Source organism: Opisthocomus hoazin, chromosome 7 (genome assembly GCF_030867145.1).
Source record: "Opisthocomus hoazin isolate bOpiHoa1 chromosome 7, bOpiHoa1.hap1, whole genome shotgun sequence".
NCBI classification, from domain to species: Eukaryota; Metazoa; Chordata; class Aves; order Opisthocomiformes; family Opisthocomidae; genus Opisthocomus; species Opisthocomus hoazin.
This window is the reverse complement of record NC_134420.1, coordinates 23,485,061-23,508,250: the sequence shown is the minus strand read 5'-3', so window position 1 is coordinate 23,508,250 and position 23,190 is coordinate 23,485,061. Positions and strand designations below refer to the sequence as shown.

General features: G+C 47.6%; 2 protein-coding genes and 2 non-coding genes across 7 annotated transcripts in view; all 4 read left to right on the top strand.

Moving 5' to 3' along the window:
* Positions 1-17,687, top strand: part of DENND2B (DENN domain containing 2B) — a 182,251-nt gene extending 164,564 nt beyond the window's left edge. For all 4 annotated transcript variants that reach the window (XM_075427409.1, XM_075427408.1, XM_075427410.1 and 1 more), the window contains 6 exons: positions 12,484-12,661; positions 13,708-13,749; positions 14,752-14,863; positions 15,788-16,027; positions 16,466-16,552; positions 16,912-17,687. In XM_075427409.1, coding sequence (XP_075283524.1) covers positions 12,484-12,661; positions 13,708-13,749; positions 14,752-14,863; positions 15,788-16,027; positions 16,466-16,552; positions 16,912-16,946 — 694 coding nt within the window. In that variant the 3' untranslated portion in view covers positions 16,947-17,687. The remainder of the gene's footprint in view (positions 1-12,483; positions 12,662-13,707; positions 13,750-14,751; positions 14,864-15,787; positions 16,028-16,465; positions 16,553-16,911) is intronic.
* Positions 17,688-19,841: 2,154 nt separating this feature from the next.
* On the top strand, positions 19,842-23,190 carry RPL27A (ribosomal protein L27a). Its single transcript, XM_075427413.1, has 5 exons — positions 19,842-19,947; positions 20,262-20,325; positions 20,859-20,934; positions 21,744-21,918; positions 23,010-23,190. The coding sequence occupies exons 1-5, from the start codon at positions 19,945-19,947 to the stop codon at positions 23,136-23,138; spliced, it is 447 nt and encodes a 148-aa protein (XP_075283528.1). The 5' UTR covers positions 19,842-19,944; the 3' UTR covers positions 23,139-23,190.
* On the top strand, positions 21,294-21,425 carry LOC142362118 (small nucleolar RNA SNORA3/SNORA45 family). Its single transcript, XR_012764689.1, has one exon. It is a non-coding gene; the product is annotated as a small nucleolar RNA SNORA3/SNORA45 family (small nucleolar RNA).
* Positions 22,255-22,386, top strand: LOC142362119 (small nucleolar RNA SNORA3/SNORA45 family). Its single transcript, XR_012764690.1, has one exon. It is a non-coding gene; the product is annotated as a small nucleolar RNA SNORA3/SNORA45 family (small nucleolar RNA).

The following is a 23,190-nucleotide window of genomic DNA, read 5'->3' as shown; positions in this document are numbered from 1 at the left end:
GCTGTCTCTCAAGATTTTTGAGAGAAATTTTGCACTTTATTCCCCCCTTTCAAGAGATACTTATTTGTATCACCTGGATGGCATTTCTCTGGCACTCAGACTGTGTGATGACTAGTGCTAACAGAGGAGCCGTATGTGAACAGCAGGAAAATGTGTGTCAGGCAGAAGAGACAGCCCGAGAAACAAAATGACCTTGCTAAGTCTCTGGCTTGTTTAAGATTCTGCAGTCCCAGAGAAAAACAATCTAATAATGACATTTTTAATATGCAGTAAACTTTGATGGCATTTTTAATATGCCATATCACAAAAAGGATAGAGCTTGTATGATTTTCCTTTTCCGCCTTTCCCCCTGCCCTCCTTTCCAGTGGTATTTATTCATGTCACTTAAGGCTTTGGCCAAAGCTCCACAGTGGGAAAACATCGTCATTTTTCCACTTAATGATTTGTGCAACAAAATTATTTTTCCCTTCCACTTCCCCATGAAAGAGAATGGGATAAGAAGATGACCATGTTATTTGGTAATTCTCTTCTGGATTGCTTATTGGCACAATGTCCATATGGCAGTAAGCTGCGACATTTTCCCAACTTGGCCTTTAGCTCCCCATAATGGGATTTAGACGGATTCCCTCTTTTCAGCTTTTGAATGAGAAGGATTAAGGCATTGGGACTGTTCTTCTCCTCCTTTGTTACTACCTAGAAAAATTTCTCCATCCTACTTTACAGCTGTCATGTTGTTAATAGTGCAATGATTGCCTGTGAATCTGAGACCACCAGTGTGAACATTAACAAGGGCTGATGGGACCGAAGATCCCCATATGGAAAGAACAAGTAGTTAACACTCCTCTGGAGCACCTGGGCCAGAACTACTTTTGTTATGGATTTGTGCTAAGAAACTGTGCTGCAGGAAGGACTGGATAACTCTGTGGGCATTGAGGATAACTTTCTACTTTGAAATGTTGGGGTTTTTTCTTGCAACCACCTGACAAAGCTTGGGCAGGTGGCTGATGTGTTAAAGCAGTGACTTTTTGCCAAAAATCCCATTTGCTTGAGTTTGCATCTGTGGAAAGTATGGTTGAACGCCAGTTGCTTGAAAAGCCACATCCTCATTCTGAAGGGCACTTTGCACGTCTCTTTCTCCAGGGTCTTTCATGTGCCTCTCATGCACAAGTATTATGGGAGCAAAAAATACTGTCTTCGTTAAAACCACATTCCCCTTTAATCAACTTTTCTCTGCTTTCTTTTAAATTAAGTATTCTTCAAAGCTCTCCTCCCAGAGAGATACTCCTTACAGTGCATTCTCTGGTCTGCAGCTCTCAGCTCCATGTGATGCAGCCTTGATCTGTGCCACAAGCCAGGGTTGTGCTTTGCAGGTTATCTGTGGGACCTCAGACTGTCTGTCACTCAGGTGTTCCAGGAAGCTGGGAGCTGGATTCTGAAAACATAGCTCTTAATGAAGTAAAATAATTTACTAATTAGTGTAAAGTCATGATAACTTTTAGAAATTTTACATAAAATACCTGTCTTTCAGTATTTGGATGAAAACCAAACATGTATAGTCAAAACGAACCCTGTACTTACTACTTCTTTGATAATATCCCCTAATGAATTGTGTAATTATAGAACGTTGAAAATCTGAATTACTTTAACTGAGTGACAAATCCAGTGGCTGTAAAATGGGACTCCCTGAGAGCACATCCTATTTCTGTCCCTCTCTGTTCAGCTAGGAGACATCCTCCCAGCAGGTAGGCAGCTACCGGCCACTGGCTGCTCCTGACATCGTCTCCTGGCTGCACTACAGCGTTGTAACATACCTGCTTGTTCCTTAAGCCAGAGACTGTAAACTGCAGGTGGGTACCGACTGCTGCAGCAGCCCTCCTGCGTAACAACATGGGCTGCTGGGAGCATTGCAGGTATAATCTTTGGTCTCTTTGCGGTCATCTTAGAAAATACTGAATTTAGGTTCCTTGCTTTTAGCGAGTATCTTAGCACAGTTCCCAGTGTATCAAAATATGACCTGAAGTTCTGTGACGTTCTCCGTTCTGGTATGATGGGCACTTCCAGTGACAGCAAAGCTTTTCTGTCCACATGCTTCTGTACAAACTTTCATGGGGAAGCGATGAAAGGACAGGGAAGTGCTGTGACAGACCCTCACCCCTTCTATTCCACGTGGCCTGGTGTACTCATAACGTGCTGTGGGGATGTGTTCAGGTAATTACATGAACTCTGCTGATGCAACCGCACTGATTGGGTAAGACAGCAAAGATAGGAGAGGATGTTGCAAGCTTAAGCTAAAGGGGATGTGGTCAGCAAAGAGGTTATGGACGAAGTTGTTGCCCACTCAATTTTTTGTAAAGTATGATAAGGAGGGACCAGAAACGGGACATAGATGATGACGCAAATCGCTGAACAAATCTGCTCCCTGAACTGTACTCATTGACACAGCAGCGTGGCAAACCACAGCTCCATGAATGAAAGTCAGAGAAAACAAGTCCAGAAACTGGGTTGTAACCGCTGTGTTTATCATAAAAAATCTCCTACCTGGAATCCTCGGTAGCACGCAGGAATCGGTGCCTGAGCTCTCTGTAACCCACCTTCAGTAGTCAGTGGAGTCTGTCCCAAAATTGCCTGCATCAGCGGTGCCCCGCTGGTAAGGACCTGCAGCACTGCTTTTGCCAGACAGGTGAGGCCACAGTGTGACTTCTTTATGAGACTTTTACAAGCTTGGCTTTTCTCAGACTGCACTGTAGAAAGCACCGCACCAGACAAAACCTGAAGTGTGACTCGTTGCTTGCAAAACAAGGTTTGTGTTTGGCTTGTTTTACACCATTTGAGGGTGTAAGGGTTAAGTAGCTACGCTCTTTGAGTTGTAAGCATATTTTAAAAGATTCTGCAAAGGGTGAGATAACTGATAATTGGGCTGATGTGGTGTGGAAAATATGCATTTCCTCCTCAGTCTGTGCCACTCTCTGCCTGCCAGTTTTATCGCTGAGGCCTTGTTTGCACTCCGAGATATCACAAAGGTCGCTTGCAGCAAACGTGTCAGTATTCGAATCAGGGGAGCCACTGTGACTTCGCTCTGCCTTCCACCTCCCACCTCTGCCACAGCACAGCCGGCTTCTCACTTTTGCATCGGGCTGATGCCCGTGGGGGAAGCCTGGCTGGGGAGATGAGGAAGCCCTGGATGGAGACTGGAAGATGGCAGGCACAGTGAGGTAGCAGTGCTCCTGGTTTGCTCAGTTAGTCACCCACCCCAGGAAACGTTCATCTCTTGAAGGACATTTTTTCCTTTGTCAAGCTCCTGCACAGAGTGAGGGATATTCACCTGCTGCTGGACTAAGAGCGAGGCGTTCGCTCACTGCTAATTCTGAGAAACGTATGTTAAAGTCCATCCGTGTTACACAGATGGGACATCTCTCATTTGTTCTTTAAAGAGTGCTTTACCCAGTTGCAGAGATCGACTGTAACAGTGTTTGTTGTAGCGTGGGTAATGGTGAAGTATGAAATGTTCAGAACTGGCTGCCACGTTTGGGTTGGCCCAAATGGACTTGGCTTGCCATGTTCCTCACAAGAATTATATGTGTTCCCTTCTGTCATGGCCACATTCACACTACAAAATGCCCTATTTTATTTAGACACCAGGAGCAGAGCTTTCTATTGGCAGGTGTCCACTGACATCAAGAGAAAAAGTAACCTAAAATATGCATGTGCAGATTTGTCCCTATTTCCTAAACAGAAGGATGTCAGGTATTGATCAGAGGCACAGTTTTAGCTGCACACTTTAGGCCAGCTACTAAAGACCTCTTGTCATGACTTACTTCACCTCTTACTTGTGTGCTTGCTTTAAAAAATAAATAAGAATGCAGAATATTATTCTGGCTTTTGCAGAGTAAAAGTATTCAATTTTCCATGTAATATGTGCCCCCACTGCTTTTATTGTAAATGTCTCGTTGCTTATTCTAGAGAAAGGCCAGCTTTAGTAACAGGAAATTCAGAAAGTTCAGAACACTCTTTCAAGTCGTGTATGCAACAGCTCCATCCTAACCTTGCTGCAGCTACCCAGATTTGCACAGATGTACCTGAAGGTCAGGTGAGGAGAGGTGCCTTGGTAGAGGCAGGGGAATCCTCCTCCCTGTATACACCTGCGTGGGGGTGGATCCTTCACAGAAGGATTCTGCCATAGGGATTCTCAGTCGAGGGGGGGAATATAACTATGTAATTAAAAATTAAATTACATTACTAAAAGTTAATAATTAACAATATATTAAAATTAAAATTATTCAATAGCTTCAGAAATTACAGTCTCTACTTCCAAGCCACTTTATAAAGGTAGTTTGCTTTACCCCTGAAGGGCTTATAGAAAAGCAAAAAATTATCCAAACTGCAGAAGCTGAAACATGCCTTGCTGACGAGAGTGGCTGACTTTACAGCAGGCTTTTCCACAGCAGTTAGGGTACTTGTGGTTCAAAAGGGGCTATCATGTCTTGTGTGTGTGCTTTCAGGCTGATCTGATTAAAATAGAAGTGTAAAAAGAAAAGGTCTTTGAGGCTTCATTTCAACAAGTATTTCAGCACAATGAACGTAAATTAAGGCTGAAACTTGTGCCAAAATACTTTGCCAAATCAAAGCCTAAAACAGTATTTTGCCTGTCCCGTCATGCTTTGTTTTTAATTGGTGAAGTCAGGCATGAACTGACTATAATTCCTGCTGCTCTGTAATCATTAGAAATAATTTTTCTATCAGTGTCCAGATAAACTACTGTATTAGAATTAATTTGCATTCGGACCAAACAGCAATAAGCTGACCACAAATTCTGGTGTTTGTTTTGATCATAATCTTGTGTCTCTTGCATACTGGTAAAAATAACCTTTGTGGAGGAAACTTGTCTTTTCAGTTTTAAAATTATTCCCAATAGAAACTGGGTTTGTGTCTGTCCGCTTATCAGCCGTGCGTAGTGGGACAAGGGGGAAGCAGCACAGAAGTGGCTCAAGCGTACGAGCACTGGTTATATTTGGTTTGTGTCTGTGCCACGAGCTGGCTTCAAGCCTCTGCCACGCACCTGCAGCTGTGCCCGTGTCTGACCTTCCCTCCTGCAGCTGCAGCCCCTCTCAGCACCTCCGGTACCCAACGAGGATGGGTGATTCGCATCAGAGAGCCCCGCACTCCCTCCATCTACCTACAGCAACAGGGAGGAACAAGTCTCACAGGGACCTAATGATCTGGCCGTGTGTGCGTGACATGGAGTTTCATCTATGTTCACATTAAACTGTTTTCCCTGGTCCTTGGCGTTGTTCAGCCCAGCCAGTCACTGTCCTGTCCCTCAGTTTTGCATCCCAACCTCCTTGCCCTCAGTTAATGTTTCCTTTTTACCTGCTCGCCAGGCTCATTTTGTCTTCTTCCCCTCCCAGTTCTTCCTCCCAGGTCTTATTTTTACCCCTTTGCATTTAATTCAGCCTCCTCCCTTCCCTTCCTTCCTTCCTTTCCTTTCCTTTCCCTCTCTTCCTTCCCTAGGTTCCTGCAGGATGAAGATGATCTTCCTCTCCCAGCAGAGCCTCCCATTTCTCTACGTAGCCCCGGGCTATGATGCAAAGGAAGGTGCTCCTTAGTGTGAACAATTTCTTCTGGAGAAATTAGCAGCTAAATAAGTCTCTTTCTAGTATGCACAGAATTATTCTTTGAAGATGGCTTCTAACGTAATCAAATCGGAGTGAGCTCAGACACCACTGGTAGAAGTCCTTGGCACACAGGGCACCCCCTTCTTGCCAGCCTTCAAGCCCTTGCCACCAAAGTGTGCCACCCTTTCACACTAAAGGGCAGCAAAGGTGTTTTATATAACAAAATAACATGTACTTTTTTCTCTGGCTGTGGAAGCAAACTGATCTGATGCCAAGCAAGCGCGTTGGATCAGCTGGCCTCCTGAGGTCGCTTCCCACCTGAATTACTTTATGGTTCTGTAACATTTTGCCTGATACTGGAAAACAAAATAGCTATCCAGAGGCAGGCACAAAAGCTTAAAAGTTTCAGTGAAAACAAGTTAAATTTTGAATCCTGATCATGTGAAAACAGTGCCTTACAATGCAAGCGATCCTACACAGAGGCAGGTCTCCTGGAGCCACCAGTGATCGCAGGCCTTGTGCGCACAGAGGTATCCTTTAATCCCTCATCAGCGGTGATGTTACCTGTGACAGCTTCGCTTGTCAAAACGTCTCCATTTCAGCTTCGCTTCAGTATTAGTTTACAAGCACAAAGGTCTTTATTGCCTCGTGTTGTTCCTGGTGAGAAGGTGATCTACCCCATACGCTTCCTGCAGTCATCTCCTGTGGTGGCCCCCTGCGCTCCCCGCACCCGACGCTGTGCCTCTGAACGGGCCGGTTGTCCCCGAGCGCCTGTGCTCCTGAACCTGGGGCTGCAGCCACACGGTCGGGTGGCTCCGTTGCTGTGCTCTCTCTGCCTCTCGCAACAGTGACTCACATGATTGTAGTGTGAAGTGTGCACTGGGTAGGTCTTCTTGCTAAAAAGCTGCAAAAATACGTCATTTCTTTGGTTTGAGTCAAAAGAGAGGAATCAAAGATTTTTTTCTCCCTTTTAAACATCCTAGAGTGGTAACAGAGAAATAATCATCAATAATGTTGCATCGGAAGAACTGCTGTTGTGCCTGACACTTTTACACTGGCTAGAAAACTGCAGATGTTGTGCACCATTGTATCAAAGACTTTCCTGAATTCTCATTTTACTCCTCCTTGCCCGACTTGGTGAGTAGTTGGCGGGATTTAGGTTAACGAAACACACGTCCTCCCAGCGGAGCTGCCCCAGGAGTGAAGCACAAGCCGTTTATCCAGGGGCTCTGGGTGCACACAGCCTCGGCAGAAGGGTGCCGGTGTGTCAGGGGGGATACTGGAGCTGAGGTCCCACGCTGCGGAGCAGGGAGAAAGCGGCAACATCCTCCTGCTGCCAGCCAGCTCTTCTGACAGGCCAGGGACCCTCAAGGGCTTGCTCTAGCAGCTGAGCTTCTGCAGCAATGCTGCAGGAGCCGATCACAGCGAGACAGCTGGAGTGTGGGGACTGTCACTCACAGTACTGACACATTTTCATTCGTAGCTTGTCCCTCATGCTATTACTTAGTCTCATCCACCTGAGTAAAAGTGCTGCTATTATTTATCCTTATCCACACAGAGAAACCTTTACTTTTTCAGAGCCGTAGGTCTGTGTAGTACCCGGCGCAGCAGAGTTCTGCTCCGAATTAATGCCTGCACAGTAACAACCCTGCATGCACTCCGTCTGCCACCCAAACTGTAGCAGTCTGCTACAATTTTTACTTCTGTTCTCTCTTTACTTGATGGCTTTCAAGCTTTCTGCTTCATCCTTCCCCTCCGCCTCTGCAGTCCGTGTGTGTTGGGGGAGAGCTGGGCTGAATCCTCGGCCCTGTAGCCTTTTCCCAGAGCCCTTTACAGAGTCCTCTGCAAACCTCTCAGACCCTTTTATCTTGCAGAGTTGTCACAGACTTCTCCCTCTCTCAGAGTCTGGAGTTAATCTGGGATCTGGGGAGGTGTTGAAGGGTGTGGGAGGGAAGTGTTAGGCATCTGGTTTTGCTACGCAGTTCATCGATGGCACAAGGTGGGAGCTATCACAAAAAAGCACGGCTGTGGCCTGCGACGAGAGATGTGGGTGTGCAATACCCACCTGAGTCAAGGTGTTACACCTGGGGAGGACGGAGCCTCCCGTCTCTGACTCCAAGGGGGAGGAATTTCTCCCGAGCAGATGGGAGGACATGGGTCACAGAGGTAACTCGGTCCCAGAGCAGTTGTGGGTTGGAACACGTATGCATTAGCCCAGCAGATGAAGGAGTTGAGCAAAAGTGGACAAAGTAATGTAATTAAATCCGCAGGGAGAAATGAGAAACATCAAAAGGTTGTGGAAAAGTAAACACGGGCAGTGGAAACACTTCTTTGTGAATTTACATTTTTGGCTACGTCTCTCCCTCCAAGGAAGCAGAGGGACCAGGTTCTGACAATCGCTCCCAGTCCTGTGCATGGTCCAGAGCATCGGCACAGCCTGGAGCTGGCACCGGGCCTGGGTGATGGAGCTGCGGTGTGGCTTGGCCCCGCACGTAAGGGGTGGTCCTCCCTCCTCTCCTGCCTGAGCAAACTTGCCTGTCCCTTGAGAGAGGAGGAGGAGGAAGGGGAAGGTGAGAACATCCCTTCTTCAATGTAAATGCCAAAATGACTGTGGAGAAGCACAGGAGTAGCAAGGTAGGATCAGGGAGCCCTGCCAGCAAGCTGCTGTCTGTGCCAGAGGCTTAGTCTCAGACTTAGGAGATGCTCAGGGTGTGAGGCTCCCTTGGGTCTGTGAGAAATTGCAGGCGGCAGAGGGGGAAGGAAGAAGGAATATAACTTTTGGCTATTGTTATAGAGAAAAGTGAGTTATCGAGTATATCTGTGGAATATTTCCAAGGTGAGTAGTGTGTTTAACTGAATAAGACTTTAACATCTCGTGAGAGTTGGCGACTTGCAGTACGCAAAGAGCCACGGTCCTCTGAAACAGACACATCCCGCAGTAGCAGCCGTGTCGGCAGAGCTTCCCGCAGCCAGGGCAGTGCCATTCCCCGGGCAGCAGCAGACAACACGTTTCTCAGAACACGGTGACTGTGCTGTGATTCGACACTAATACAGCCTGGACTTGGGGTTATGTGTTGGTTGCCCAACCCAGAAACTGATAGCAGACATCCTACTGTCTAAAGGACAGTAAATGCTCTGGTTAAGACAAAGTTAAGTCACGTGAATTTGCTTTTGACATGGGCCCAAACCGCGTTCACAAGCAGTCCCCACAATCGGCTGAGTCATGGTAACGTCTGAAATTCCTGTGCCTCGGCTCCTCGTCTGAGCCTCGCGTCTCCGCAGCCAAGTACACGACAAGAAAAAGTTTCTGTGTGCTATCATGAAAAAATGATTTGGAAAACAAAATAGCCCAGAGGAAGATAAATCAACTCTGAGTGGGAAAGATGCATGGTCATCTTGTGTTTGTAACATGACAAATGATATCTTCTTCAAGAGAAATTTGTGATTAAGAATGTCTCAGTAAGACTATATAATCTCGTATTAATGGTTTCTTAGGGAGAAGATCAAACACTGAAGGCTTTAAGTTTTTTTTAATCTAGTGAATGAAAGGCACAGGAAGAACCAAAGCCTGGACAAATTCCAAATAATTTTTAACAAGATGACGACCATGGAAAAGAAAAAAGGAAGGAGAACTGCTGGATTGTCTGTGTTTTGAAATCAATTGAAACTGTGTGTTTTTCTAGAAATTGTTCACTAATTTTGCTTTAGCGGAGTGCAAATTATTGGGATGGGTACAGGCTAATGGGATGAGCTCAGTGGCATAGGTTGTGTAGCATGGTTAGGTAATGGCCTTGCACACCTGTATGTAAGAAAATCCCCTTATCCCACAAAACTTGCAAACATGGCCGCCTCTTCACAGTGAATTACTGTTAGTGGATTTATTGCATGTGTACGGTTACCCGTGCATGCGGGACAGCGCTGTGGCTGACAGAGCAGGGAGACGTGCTGGTTTTAAGCAGAAGGCCTCCTCTTCCCCTGAGCAGCTCTGCAGAGACAGGGCATCTTAGGCCAGGGGAACAGCCCACATCTCCGGGGTGGGACGAGGTGCTGGGACCCCAGGCACACATGGCCCAGTGCCGTACCCAGGTGGCCGGAGCCCTGGGATGGTCACAGCGTGTCTCCTGCTTGTGCACGACTCTGGCAGCGCTTCCCCTCTGAAGGATGTGGTGGTTTATGCTCCTCGTTAGTGTGTGACTCATGCAATGGCTTGGCTGCTTGTGCCCGTGTATAAAATAACCTGCATATGGGCAGCATAAAAAGTGTTTTCCAGTAGAACAACAGGTAGAAGATTATGCAGCTTTCCTGTAAAACTGCACAAATGACAAAGCCCACTCTCGAAACCAGCTCTCTGAATTACCGAAACTGCCCTAGACTATTAAAAGTGAGAATATTTTGGAAAATCTTATTTCTTTGACTATTCCGTCGCGTTACTTCGTGTGCTTCACACACTTGAAAGACAATAAATCTTCTAACCTTACTTCTTGTTTCTCATAAGCAAGAACAGCAGGACAATGTGTGGGTTGCGTATCTTGAAAGGAAAAACTGGAGCGTGCTTGGTTTCCCAGGGTAGAGCTTTCTTTTTTAATTTACTAAACATGCTTCTCCTGAATAACACCCTTTTAAAAGGACCTGAACCATATTTTAGAGGCTTAAACTGGGGTTTCCCTTACGTCCATCATCTCTGAATTTTACCTGACGGAACATAAAAACCTGACACTGAAGTGAAAGGTGTGTATCCTTTCTGGATACGAATCTTTCCAGCTGCGGAGGGGACACAGGCACTTTGTACATGCAGGAGGAGCTCGGCAGCAGCGTGGGGGACTCCCGCTGCGCTCTGCGTGTCCAGGAGCGAGGGCAGCGAGCGACTCCGGGCACTGAACGTTTGAAGCGAGTGTTTCATGGGGCTCAGCCTGAGAGGTCTCACAAGGAAAGGTTTTCTGAGGCTGAATTTTGAAAATCTGTGTGCAGAGCCTTAAAATGCACAGGCCGAGGTGTGACGGGGGCGACAGTGCGACCCAGGGGATGCTGGCAGAGAAGGGCAGAGCAGCGCAGGGTGCTGCCAGGGCATGCCCCTCCTGCCCCAGCCAGCTCCCGAGAAAGCTCTGGAAGAGAAGCCAGTGTCCTGGGCCGGAGCCCGAGGCCTCCCCTAGCGTGGGAATAGCACGCACGAGAGGATGCAGGGGCTGATTTACGTCACAGCACTGCCTGTAAAACAACAAGTTCCAAAAGGGCATTCTATAGAAAGGAAAAAAATGCGAACCGAATAGCAGAAGAATGTTTGTCTTCCTGCTTTTAGCTTCACGTGGCTCTTTTTTTAGTCGCACGGCTAAGATGACTGAATTTGTAGTAGCTGAAAATGCCAGAGTCATTAAAGACAGCTTGAGAAAGTGCTGGGAGCCTGCACCATGCTCTGCAGCTCTTCTGAAACACACCGCTATGCTTGTTGTGGTAGACACTCAAGACCAAAATATGAGGCAATGGCAGCACTGTTGCCTGCTATAAAGAAAAAGAAAATTAGAGAAACGCATCATTTTACAAGAAGCCTGTCAGGCAACATACGCTATAAAAACACACTGTGATTGATAGATCTTAAAGGCAATGTCAGGTAAAACCAACCCAGCAGATTATTTGCAGCAAAAGATGAGCATCTGCTTTTCCCCAACCTTTTTGCTCTTCGTCATCTAATTCTCACTTCTCCTGTTCAGCAAACTTGAAAGGTTAACCACTGACAGGAACAGACAGGTGAAACCTTTCTCCTGGCCTTGGAAGAAGTCAGAACTGAAAATGCTCTCGAGGGTTATTATAGTAGAGGTCTGATGCCACCTAAAGTTTCCAACAAGTCTTGCAGTAGAAGAAATCAGCGTTTCTCCCCAGCATTCTCAAGCAGTAACAGCCCTGAAGTTACTAGGTATTTCTAGTTCTTTGTGGCTACATTAAGCACGGCAGAAGTTTGCCCTGTGAGGAAATAAGCTCAGTCATGCCAGGCTGGGTAAAAATCCAAACTTCTGTCATCCTCAGCCTGTGAGAAGCAGATGTCGTAACTCAGTCCAAAATCAAAGCTCGGAAACAGAGAGCCTGTCTTTACTCCCCTGCTGCTAAAACTAGCTTGGTAATGGTGTTCCTTTATCTTCTACATTTGGAAACCGTGTGACTGTAAAAGGGAATCAGACTCAGCAGATGGAAGGACAATGTATGCAGGTCATTGTCCACAAATGGTGTCACGCCTTCATGTTTAGGGGATACCAACGTGTATTTTAGAGTACTCCTCTGAGCAGTGTTAATACCTTTATCACTAGAGCTGGTCAATAAGTCCATTAAAATGTATTATAATAAAAATGCGCTGTATTTTTATTATAATGCTGGGGGGGATTACATCTGATTAAGTAGTGTTTTTCTGTAGGGTTTTTTTTTCAGTTTTATTTTTCATTTTAATTTTTTCTTGTTTGTACATTAATGCTTCACATAAGAACGTCTGTATTATGTGTTTTTTACCACATGGTTGTAACAGCCAAGAACTGAAGTTGCTTTTGGATTTGAAGCATCATTCAAAGTGGCTGCTATTGGGCGCTGTTGGGAACATTAAACCCTGTCTTCTAGATCAAAGTGGCTCCTGACTGCTATAATGAAACAAATTGATTCTAGCTTTTTACCTTTAGTTTCAAGTCACCTACAGGCGAGCAGAGGAGGAGCTACCACACTGCACAGCACTGACATGGTAGGGACTGGAAGGGGACCTAGGCCGCCTGAAGTCAGAGGCGACAGAAAGGCAGCCCCCTGGGGGGGCATTTCAACACGCGAAGTTTGTCAGCAGGCGGTGGGTGTTCTAGACAAAGAAGAACCTCTGCTAACATGGTTGTTCCTCTCCCTCCAGCACCCTCTCGAGCTGTTCGCACGCTGTGGTGGCCCTGCTGTACCCCTTCTCCTGGCAGCACACCTTCATTCCCGTTCTGCCCTCATCCATGATCGACATCGTGTGCTGCCCGACCCCCTTCCTGGTGGGACTGCTCTCCAGCTCTCTGCCCAAACTGAAGGAGCTGCCCGTAGAGGAGGTAGGAGCTGGCACCAGAATTGCTCACCTGCAGTAAAGCTGGCCTCACCCCAAAGGCACATAAATTCCTCACACCTTTAATTTTTAATCTGCCTCTTTGTGTCTTCTCATGGGCAACTGCCTCTTGGTAAAACTGCAGTAGTAGGTTGAGTCTTCTCTTTATTCTGCCCCTCTTCCCACACCTGGCACCCTGACAGAGAGAAGTGAATGTTAAACTGGTCGACAACTCAGTACGGTGTAAACATGCTGATTTCTTCCGATTTTGTTGTACCTGGAACAAGAAGAGGAAGACATGAAGTGCCATCTGCTATGACACCTATTAATGCTAACGGAAGTTGTGCATGAAGCCATGGCCAGCACAGAAAATAAAACATTTAAGGCTTTTTTTTTTTACTTCTAAGACTTTGTTAATGCTATATTGGAAATCAAATGAGAGTTGCACTTTATCAGCTCTTCCAGTAAAATACGACAAAAATACTCAAGGACACGCTCTTCTCTCTTACACCTATTAGTTTCCTGACATTTTTCTATGAAATTTTCTTTTCTTGTGCTCACTTCCAAGGCTCTCTATGCCTCTGACCCACGTAAATCTCTGCTCTGTTTTCCTCCCATTTTCCTAACATTGCTCTCCCACATCTTCCCAGCTCTCTCAGCTTTGCTGCTTCATTAACATTTCACACCCTTGCCCTTCAGAAGCCCTCGTGCCTCAGATGACACCGTTTTCTTTAAACCCCTCTGAAATACTTTTCATCTGCACGTTAACAAAAATGATTAGCAAGGACTTGCTGAGGTTTAAGAAAAAAGACATGCGTTTTAACCAAGTATGAGATCTGTCATATCTATCTATGTTAAATTAGACTTCAAGCTCTAAAGAAATACTTCATCTTCTTGTTTTATAAAGCATGCAACCTGTTGGTTCACAGTAGGAGTTTGATTCGTGTTGAGGTTTGGGACCTTTCAGATGATCTTTCACTATTAAAAGGCAGACACAAATAATATTTTCTATCTCTTCAGATATATTTCACTATAGTGTTTTCTTTTCTTTAGGCTTTGATGGTTAACCTGGGCTCTGATCGATTCATCAGACAGGTAAAGTACAGCTCAAAATGTTGCCATGCAGTCTAGCAAGCTGTTTGCTCCTACACTCTGATTAGGTTTCTTTGATCAGAGACAGTTTGCAGGAATCGTGCAGCAGGAAAGAGATTAGAAAAAAAAAAGTGCTCATTTTCTGTTTCACCTGCAAATAAGTACTACTCCTCAGGTATGCAAAACAGATTCAGGCTGTGACTGTCAGAAGAAATCAAAAACAGTAATCACCGTGCAAAGAAAACATCCAAAGATAACAACATCATGTTAGCAAGAAAACTCACACTGCTGGAGGTGAAAAGGACTAGAATTGAAAAGAAAAGTCTCTGAGTGAGAGACAAAAGCTTAAGAATAGTTTAACGTGGTGGGAAAAGCAGGAGCCTTGCAAACAGGAAGATGAAGGATCACCATTTCCCGATAGCAATGTAGCACTAAATAATTTCAAAAATAACAGTCTGCAGGTTAGATGAGTAAACTTTCTCATACGATTCCCTGAAAGATATGGCTGGTGAATAGCGGTTGCAGAGCTAGGATTCTTGTGTCTACTCGCTTTTGCTGAACAAGCATTAAATAAGATGAAGAGAACAACAGGGGGAAAACTCAGAAAACAAGAATATAAAGTAAAAACTACTGTCAAGAACCAAATAAGCCGGCTGAAACCAACTAGAGCAGCTGTGTGTACACGTAGCTAGGCTTTGCATGATGTGTATTTACTTAAAAACAACTACTTGGACTCCTTGTGATGTAAAGAGCTGATTCCAAGTTTCTACACGTTTGCCTTGCTCTTTGGATTATCATTCCTGACTTTAATCTCATTAAGGGTGACAAGAAATTTTGTTAGGAAATATATGATAATTGCACATAGATTTTCATTATTTTGTTTATGCAGGCATGACAGTAGCAGATACAAAATGCTTTTCTTCTGAATTTTAAACCTTGCAGAAGTGTTTGCTGTAGTTGCTGCACAGATTAAAGCAATCTAAAGAGTTTTTTTTCCTCTGTCAGATGGATGACGAAGACACACTATTACCTAGAAAATTGCAAGCTGCTCTGGAGCAGGCTCTGGAAAGAAAGAATGAACTGATAAATCAGGACTCAGATAGTGAATCAGATGATGGTAAGTTCATTTGGAAACAGGGACTTGTACAGACAAGCATGTAGGTAGTATTGTGACTTTCCATCCAGGAGAAAGAAAGATGGGACTTTAGTACTCAAATACCCCCAGTTACACATTGCTAGCGACCTATTTTAATTTCTTTCTTAATGACACACACTCCCATGAGTACCTCTAAACCTTTACTCAAGCAGAGGTTTGCAGTTACTTGGCCCTAATCCAAGCCAGACAACTAAACACCCTTAGGGGTGTGTCTGCGTTTGGAGCTGCTCTTGGCGCTTGGCATATTCAGGGGCGAGAAGCAGGTACCTCCGGAAAATAGTTTCCGTGCAAGAGGGGCTGAGCTGCCTTTAAAGGTTCGTATTTCTCTCCAGCAATTACAAGAACAGCACAGGGTGAATTTAAATGCCTGTGGCTAAAAGGTATGAAACAGGCCCCTATTCAGTTTTAAAATTTATTTTTACTTGTCTGTGTTACATACATAACACTATTTTAACATCTCAGAAATGATGAAAACCCAAACTCTACAACATACTCTTTTTGATCAGTTCTTGGTAAAGCCTTATTATCCCCAGAGCAAACATTTTGAGTCATTCAGAAGCTTCTCAAGAACACTTTACAAGAGTTAAAACATGAGGTGTAATTTTGATGAAGCGCCGACAAAATTTTTAATTTTCTGAGCTGTTTCCTGAGGATTTGTTTCTCATTTGACTCTTGGTTACGAAACACCAGTTATGTAGACTGGCACTCTTGATGACAGAGCTGTCACCCCATCTGACGCGTACCCGGGGCTGCCAGGAGCCGGTACGCTGCCGTTCAGTTACGAGCGCGGCATCGGTAAACTGCCTGGCCCCACGTGGACGACGACGCTGAGAGCTCTGGTAGCAGCAGCTGATTTTGGTGTCTTATTGCCGCCTTATTTTGCAGAATGTAACACCCTGAATGGATTAGTGTCTGAGGTTTTTATCCGATTCTTTGTGGAGACAGTTGGCCATTATTCCCTGTTCCTAACCCAGAATGAAAAAGGAGAGCGTGCCTTCCAAAGGGAGGCTTTCCGTAAATCTGTGGCCTCCAAGAGCATCCGCCGCTTCTTGGAAGTTTTCATGGAATCCCAAATGTTCGCTGGCTTCATCCAGGACAGAGAGCTGAGGAAGTGCCGTGCCAAAGGTGAGCGGGGCTGTCCCCTGCCGCGCTGCCTCCCGGTTGCCCCCTGCTCGCCGCAGAGCTGAGCCCGTCCCCTGCGGCCGAGGGGCCTGCCGACCCGCGCCGCCCGCTCCTCTCCCCGCCGGCCCGGACGGCGGCAAGCCACGGGCGTCAACCGGGCGAACGCTTATCCCCGGGCCGCCTGCCAGCACGGCGGGAAACGCGCGCGCGTCCCCGCGACGCAGGGCCCTACCCCGGGCGCGTCCCCGCGACCTCAGGCCCGGCCCGGCTCGCGGGGCGGGGCGGGGCCACCGCGCGTGTCAGTGGCACTGCAGCGCCGCCCGCGGGCGCGGCGGGGTCCGCTGCCCTTCGCGTAACGGCCGGGGCGGGCGGGGCCGCTCAGCCGGCGGCGGGGCCGGGCGGGGCCGCTGACCGCAGCGCCGGTCCCTCCCGCCGCCGCAGGTCTCTTCGAGCAGAGGGTCGAGCAGTACCTGGAGGAGCTTCCCGACACGGAGCAAAGCGGAGTCAACAAGTTTCTGCGGGGCCTTGGTGAGCACAATCCCTAGAGCCGTTTCCAAAATGAATTCTCGTGTCCGATTTTAATTTAAAGAAGCCTTACCTGGGGCGAAGCCGGGTGTCAGCCAGTGTCGGTGCGCGGCAGGGGAAGTCAAAGGGAAAGCGTGAAAGCCTGCTTACGGCTGGCAAAGCCAGGTTTAATGGCGGTCCCTGCGGACGCCGCCGCGCGCTGGGAACAACAGGCCGTGAGCGCGGCTGGGCGCTGCGCTCGCTGCCTGTCCCCGCTGGCCTTGAGCACTGCAGTCACCCCGCAGCGGTTCCGTCTCAAACGGGACCCACGTGCGAAGGCGCTCTTGGGCAGGTGCTGCAGACTGACGGTGTGCTTTGTTTAGGAAACAAGATGAAGTTCCTTCACAAGAAGAGCTAACTCACCCCAGAGACTGCCTGTGTCGCCGCGCGTGGGACGCCCACGGCGTTTCAGCGCTGGGTGCGGGTGCGGAGCGGAGCAAGCCGGCCGCGGGCTGGAGTGACGACCGAGGCTGTCGGACGGCGTGCCAGGTGGCGGCTCCTTCACGTGGTTGGGTGGGACTTGTACATAATGCGCTGTAAGCTTTTGTAACTGGTTTTGTAATGAACGAGGAGAACTGTGGTAAATATTTGTATATTCCTGAGAATAACAGGTGCCTTTTTTTCTTTATTAGTGTGGATTGAGTTGTGCTTGGTGCGCAGGTGAGCGGCTGGCTATGCGCAGCCGAGTGTCTCAGCAGAGCCGCTGTCCTGGCGGGGTGTCGGTGAGCTGCGCCGATGCCCGGACCCTGCGGGGTGAATGAGCTGGGGCACGCGGGAGAGGCTGTACACACCGGGCTGCTGCGGTCAGGTGGCTGAGTTGTGGGGGTTGTCTTTTTTTTTTTTCCTTCTAATTATTTTAAAAGAAATAACAAAATAACGTGACAATAAGGTACTTGGTTCACAATACCAAACTTCACTTGGCCTGAACTCTGGTCAGTAAACTACGTGTAACCCATGCTGCACTAAGACTGCTAAGAGATCTCGGTTCTTGGACGTGCAAGCTGCAGCGAGTAGGTACGGTGCATCCCTTCCTGGTGTTTGTGTGTATGGTTTCTAATAAACTCTGTAAATATACCTGTTTGTTCATATTCATTGCAAACCTCTGCAGTTGCTTATGTTGAGTAGGTACAAAAGCAGAGTCAATTTCCTGTGATTTTTAATGAATTTGTAATTAAAATACAAAATGGTTGTGACGAACTTGTCTTTTTGTAGGTTTGCTCTTTCAAGCCGTGTAGCTGAGACCAAGCATTTTATATCCCTATTCTGCTAATCTTACCCTAACACAAGCACCCCTTAAAACTTGGGTTTTTTCTTCACGTGGGTTTGCAGCAAATGACTTTTTCTCGTTGCGTCACAGATGCTGCTCCTGAACTGTGGTATTTGCAGGTGGTTCTCATGCTACCGTGGTTAGATGATCAGAGCAGAATATGAGCAGCTGGTAGCAGACAGAGCCTTTGCCTGGATTTCTGATGAGCCGATCACCTTGTTCACGAGTCTGCTTTTCTTCGGCACTGATTGCGCCCGTTCAGGGGTGCTCCCATTTCAGTGAGGGCTCTTCAGCAGGACAGGAACGGTGAGCTTGCCATGCGGTCTTCTGTGGAGCAGTGAACATTATGCAACTGTCACATTCACCTTTGATCTGGTAACGTAACTCACGCTGAGATTCTGTAAGCTTTTCCTTCGTCTGAAGTAGAAAATATAAAATACTTAAATATATTTGCAAAACTAACAGTAATGAAAATTGGCTAAAGCTCCTTACCTTTAAAAAAACAACCAGACACTGTATTTTTCTTCATTTGCAGCGTGATTTCTTTAGTTAGATTAGCTTTGAGGCTTGCGCAATTCCTAACCTGACAGTGGTTCTGGTTTGCTATCAGCCTCATAGAACAAAACCGAGGGATTATTTACGAAAAAGGTGAAGTCGTTTCCTTTTTTGCTTACCTCCCTCACACTCGTGTAGATACAAAAGCTTATGAAATGCACAGGAAATGTCTGTAAAATACGAAGTGCTTTTGATTCAATGGAAGTGTAATCAGAAATGTTAATTTCCCATTAGTTTTCCTCTATAATATGCTGTGAGTTCCAGAATGACTTCTAGATGTAGTTCTTCAGGGTGGAAGGAGTAACTTCACTTGTACAGCTGGATTGTGGCTGTTTTATAAACAGCTACTAGTAAATATGTGGGGAAATACATATTCCTCTTAAGATGACGGATAAAGCATCAGCAGCAGCTGAAGGAAGTGCTGCAGAGAAGAGCTGCTACAAAGGCAAGAAAAGGCCGCGGAATGCTGATGTACAAGAACGTGGCGCCATAAAAGCTGTTTCCCACACCAAAGCTGTCTTCCTCCATCTGCACTTTAAAAATCTAAGTGGAAAGCTTTTAAACATTGTATTACCCATCAACATGTCGTTCTGTATTCTGTAATGTGCGTCAGAGTACTGGACAAGGTGAGATCATGTTCCAGAAAATTTGCAGGTGCCTTCTTGATCCCCCAAATATGGCGATATAAAACAATGCCAGTGTTATCCGGAGGTCTGTGTTTGAAAGCAGCAGATGAACGAAAAATAGGGAATGTATTATTTTGCCTTCTATGGTGTTCCTGGGCTTGGAACATTACTAGTGCTCCATTTAACTGAGAAGGCAATCCTGAAGAAAAAAGCAAATCCAGTCCCAAGACCTGTCTTTTAAATTGGTAAAGATTTGTTTAAACCCTTAAAGTATAAAATACATAAAAATCAAGCTTGAGAAACAACGATGCTCTCCAGGAATTGTTACTGTAGCCTGGCAGATAGTTGTGTTTAACCACATACTATTTATTTTCCCATTGTTACCGATGTTTAATAAAGTGACCACGCTTGCCAACTTTCCTAAATTCTGCTCGAAATCCTAGTTTTGCTGTACTTGCGACGGAGCGGCACCTCACGCTGCCTGCCTGCCGAATTCAACCCGTCCAGTTCCGAGCCGCTCCTCTCCCGCGGCAGCCGCGGGGCGGGCCCGCCAGGGAGCCGGGGCGGCCCCGGGACCGGCGTGTCCCCGCTGCTCCCGCCTCGGAGACCGCCCGAAACGCTGCCGCGGCGCAAGCCGGCTCCTCCCGCCCGGCTACGGGCGCCGGGCCCGCCTCTCCAGCCGCGTTGCTCGCCGGCTGCCCCAGCCCGGCACTGCGGGCACCTCAGCCCGCCCGGTAACGGCCGGCCCCGCCGCGCGCGCATCTCGCGAGACTCGGCCCCGGCTCCAGGCGCCTCAGCGAACCCTCGCGAGAGCTCGGCCCGCCCCGGCCGGCACTTCCGGGCCGCCGGGCCCTGCCCCGCTCTCGCGAGCGCAGCGCTCTCTCTCTTCCCTCGCGCACGCCGACAAGATGGTGGGTGCCGTCGCCGGGCCGGGCTGGGCTGGGGGGCCCCGCGGCCGCCACCCCTCGCTCCCGCAGCGGGACGGGCCTGGGGAGGAGCGGGGGGTGGAGGGGAGACGCTCTTCCGAGCCCGCGGCCGGCTGAGGGCGCGGCGAGGCTGCTGGGGCCTTCCCCGGGCGGGCGCGGAGCCGCCATGGCGCCAGGCCGGGCTGGCGCCGAGGAGGGGAGCGCGGCGGCGGCGCGGCGCGGGGTGGGGAGGCGGGTGGGTGGAAGCCCTGCCTGTCGCCGCCCGCCTTGCTGACGGCCGCTCTCCCGCTCTCCCGCAGCCGTCCCGACTGAGGAAGACCCGAAAGCTGAGAGGGCACGTGAGCCACGGCCACGGCCGCGTTGGTGAGTGAGGGGGGGAGAGCGGCTGGGCCAAGGCCCCTCAGCCAGCGCCTGCCCGCCGGTCCCTGCCCCGCGGGGTGGGAGCACGCTGCGCTTCCTCACGGGTGGCGGGAAAACGCGGCGGTGGGGGCGGCTGCCGCGGTGAGGGGCCGAGGTCTCGCACGTTCTCTTGGACTTGGCTGGGTTTGTGGCTTCACTTTCGCAGCGCTCGGGCGGCCCGTTGCGTGACCTCTGCAGCTTACAGGGCAGTGCTGGGTCTGCGCTAACTCTTCGGCCGTTCCTGCCTGCTCTTGTCGCCCTGCTGGCGCTGGTGCTGCCGTATCGCACCCCTGTACGCTGACCAGAGGCCTGCTATGGTTACCTTTTTTTTCTCCTGTAGGGTAAGTTTTTAGTTAGCTCATCTCGCTGAATTGAGATGAACGCAAAAGAGGAGATAGGATCAGAGTAATTAGCTTAAATTGACTTTGAACGTACTTCTAAGCTAGAGTATTACATGTAATATTCTTAGTGTAACAAACTTAAATTTTTCCTTTTAGGCAAACACAGGAAACATCCTGGAGGACGTGGTAATGCTGGTGGTTTACACCATCACAGGATTAACTTTGATAAATAGTAAGCTAACTTTTTAAATACATCCTAGCAAAATGTGTGTTCCTAAAGTAGAAACAACTAGCTTTTATATTTGAATAAGCAAAATTCCCTGCAGTCCTATGTAGTTTTTCCTCTAACGTGAAGTGTGGCATTACAGCTGCAGTCAACTTGTGTTCCCCACTTACCCTAAAGTCAAAGACCTTTTCACTTAAACCAGGCGTCTTTAAAAAGAGTTCAGTGCAGTGTGCAGTAAACTTGACCAAATGTACCTGTGATAATGTGGTCCCTGCTAAATGCACACGCAAAATGTTATGTTAAATCTGATCTTCATCCCATTTAGCTGCGTGCTGTCAAGGTAAGGGACGTTATCTTTGCTTGTTGCCGAGACTAGAGTCACATCTGGACACTGCCGGTTGTCCTGGTGTGCTAGAGTGCTCGGACAGTGACCACTAACCTATATTCACTGGCTGGGACCATTCTTGACTCAGTCAGTCACCATGTTAGTGACAGGAGCGCTGAAACTCCACGGGCAGTGCAGCCCTACCTGGGCTCACCGAGTTGGGGCTGCCCTGGAAATACAGGGCTGGGCCAGCCTCACCAGTGATGGGGACTGAGTTGTGAGTGCACGGGAGAACAGACACTTCAAGAGAAAATCATTCTCCCTTGGTTTGGATTCCAGTGATTATTACACTTAAATACTATGTGTATTAATATGACTGTAATGTGAAATTTTAATTAATCAAATAAGATGCTTGTTTCAGTGTTAATTTGCAGTACTACCTTTTCAGGATGAATGGTGTGATCTAATGAGGAGTGCATTTCTTTCACAGTCACCCTGGTTACTTTGGGAAAGTAGGCATGAGACACTATCACTTGAAGAGAAACCAAAAGTTCTGTCCCACTGTCAATTTGGACAAACTGTGGACGCTTGTCAGTGAGCAGACAAGGCTCAATTACGCCAAGAATGAGGCTGGACTGGCCCCAGTCATTGACGTTGTGCGCTCAGTAAGTTTCTGCTCCTGTTCAAACCTGCGATTCCTGGTCACTTCACGTGTAATTTAGCTCTATGTATCCAAGTAGAATAGTGAATTGCAAATAAGCTACAGCGCTTGAATATTTGTAAAATTCTCAGGACGATATCTGGGCTTGTAGGTAGTTACTCGAGGACTTACGCTGTTACGTTTGTTCGTGTAAGAACTTTCTCACGTTTTTGTGTTATTGTGGACAGGGCCTTCCCTTATTTTGGAAGGTGGTGAAAGATTACTTGTTCAAAATGTTACTGCAAACATGCATAAAGCCATGGCAGGACTAGTGACCATGGTATAAAGTCACCTCTCTAATATCGAGACTTGAGTCACACCTTAACATGTTTGATTGTCTTGGTGTGCTATAGCTCTCGGACATAAACTTCTGATCTTTGTTCGCTGGCTGCGACGTCTCGTGCCTCAGCCAGCCACCGAGTCAGTGACACTGCTCTTCCCAAATGAAGACACCTGTGTTGGCCAGTTCTGCCACTGCTTCTAGCAACCGATGACTCTAATAGCTGTAGTATTAATGGACCTTCTGCCATGATTGTCCTTGTAATGTGAAGGACAGGAATGAAATGAGAGGATTCCAGTGGCAGAGAACAGCTGCTGCTGCGAAAGCTGACAGATGTTTCAGTTGTCTAAGATGTGCAGAAGAGTCCCCTGCTCTGTTCAGAAGTACCAGGCTGTCCTGCAGTTGAAGAGCACCGACCAGAAGTCATAGGGTTGTAGGTAGTCTTGGAAGTGCAGCCAACTGCTCTCTCCTTCGGAAAAGTGGGAGAAGGTTGCTGGCATCTTTACCGGAGGTCACGGTGTTTTCTGTATTTGGAGTATGACGAAAAAATATCCAGCTTCTAGATTACAGAAAAAGTTCAGTTTAGAACCTCCACTTTTGCTCTAACCAAATGCAACCCCACTAGGTCACACAGGGGTTTTTTTTGGAGACAGGCACTGAATGAGGTCATGGTGATCATGATTTTGGCTTTAACTGGTGCACCATAAAAGATAGGTCTGAACGTAGGAGCCCGCAAGCTGAGGACAAACACTTAATGGCTTATTTACTCTTTCTAGGGCTACTACAAAGTCCTGGGCAAGGGGAAGCTGCCCAAGCAGCCGGTAATTGTGAAAGCAAAGTTCTTCAGTCGAAGAGCAGAGGAGAAGATCAAGGAAGTTGGTGGTGCCTGTGTGCTGGTGGCATGAAAGCCTTTGTTTTATTCAAAGAATTGGAATAAAGACAATGTGTAAAAATGTG

What these genes read in the sequence shown, in the direction of transcription:
- RPL27A (XM_075427413.1), top strand. An exon ending in CCACGGCCACGGCCGCGTTG is followed by an intron (nt 20,326 to 20,858) that starts GTGAGTGAGGGG and finishes TTTTCCTTTTAG; the next exon opens with GCAAACACAGGAAACATCCT. An exon ending in TCATTGACGTTGTGCGCTCA is followed by an intron (nt 21,919 to 23,009) that starts GTAAGTTTCTGC and finishes TACTCTTTCTAG; the next exon opens with GGCTACTACAAAGTCCTGGG.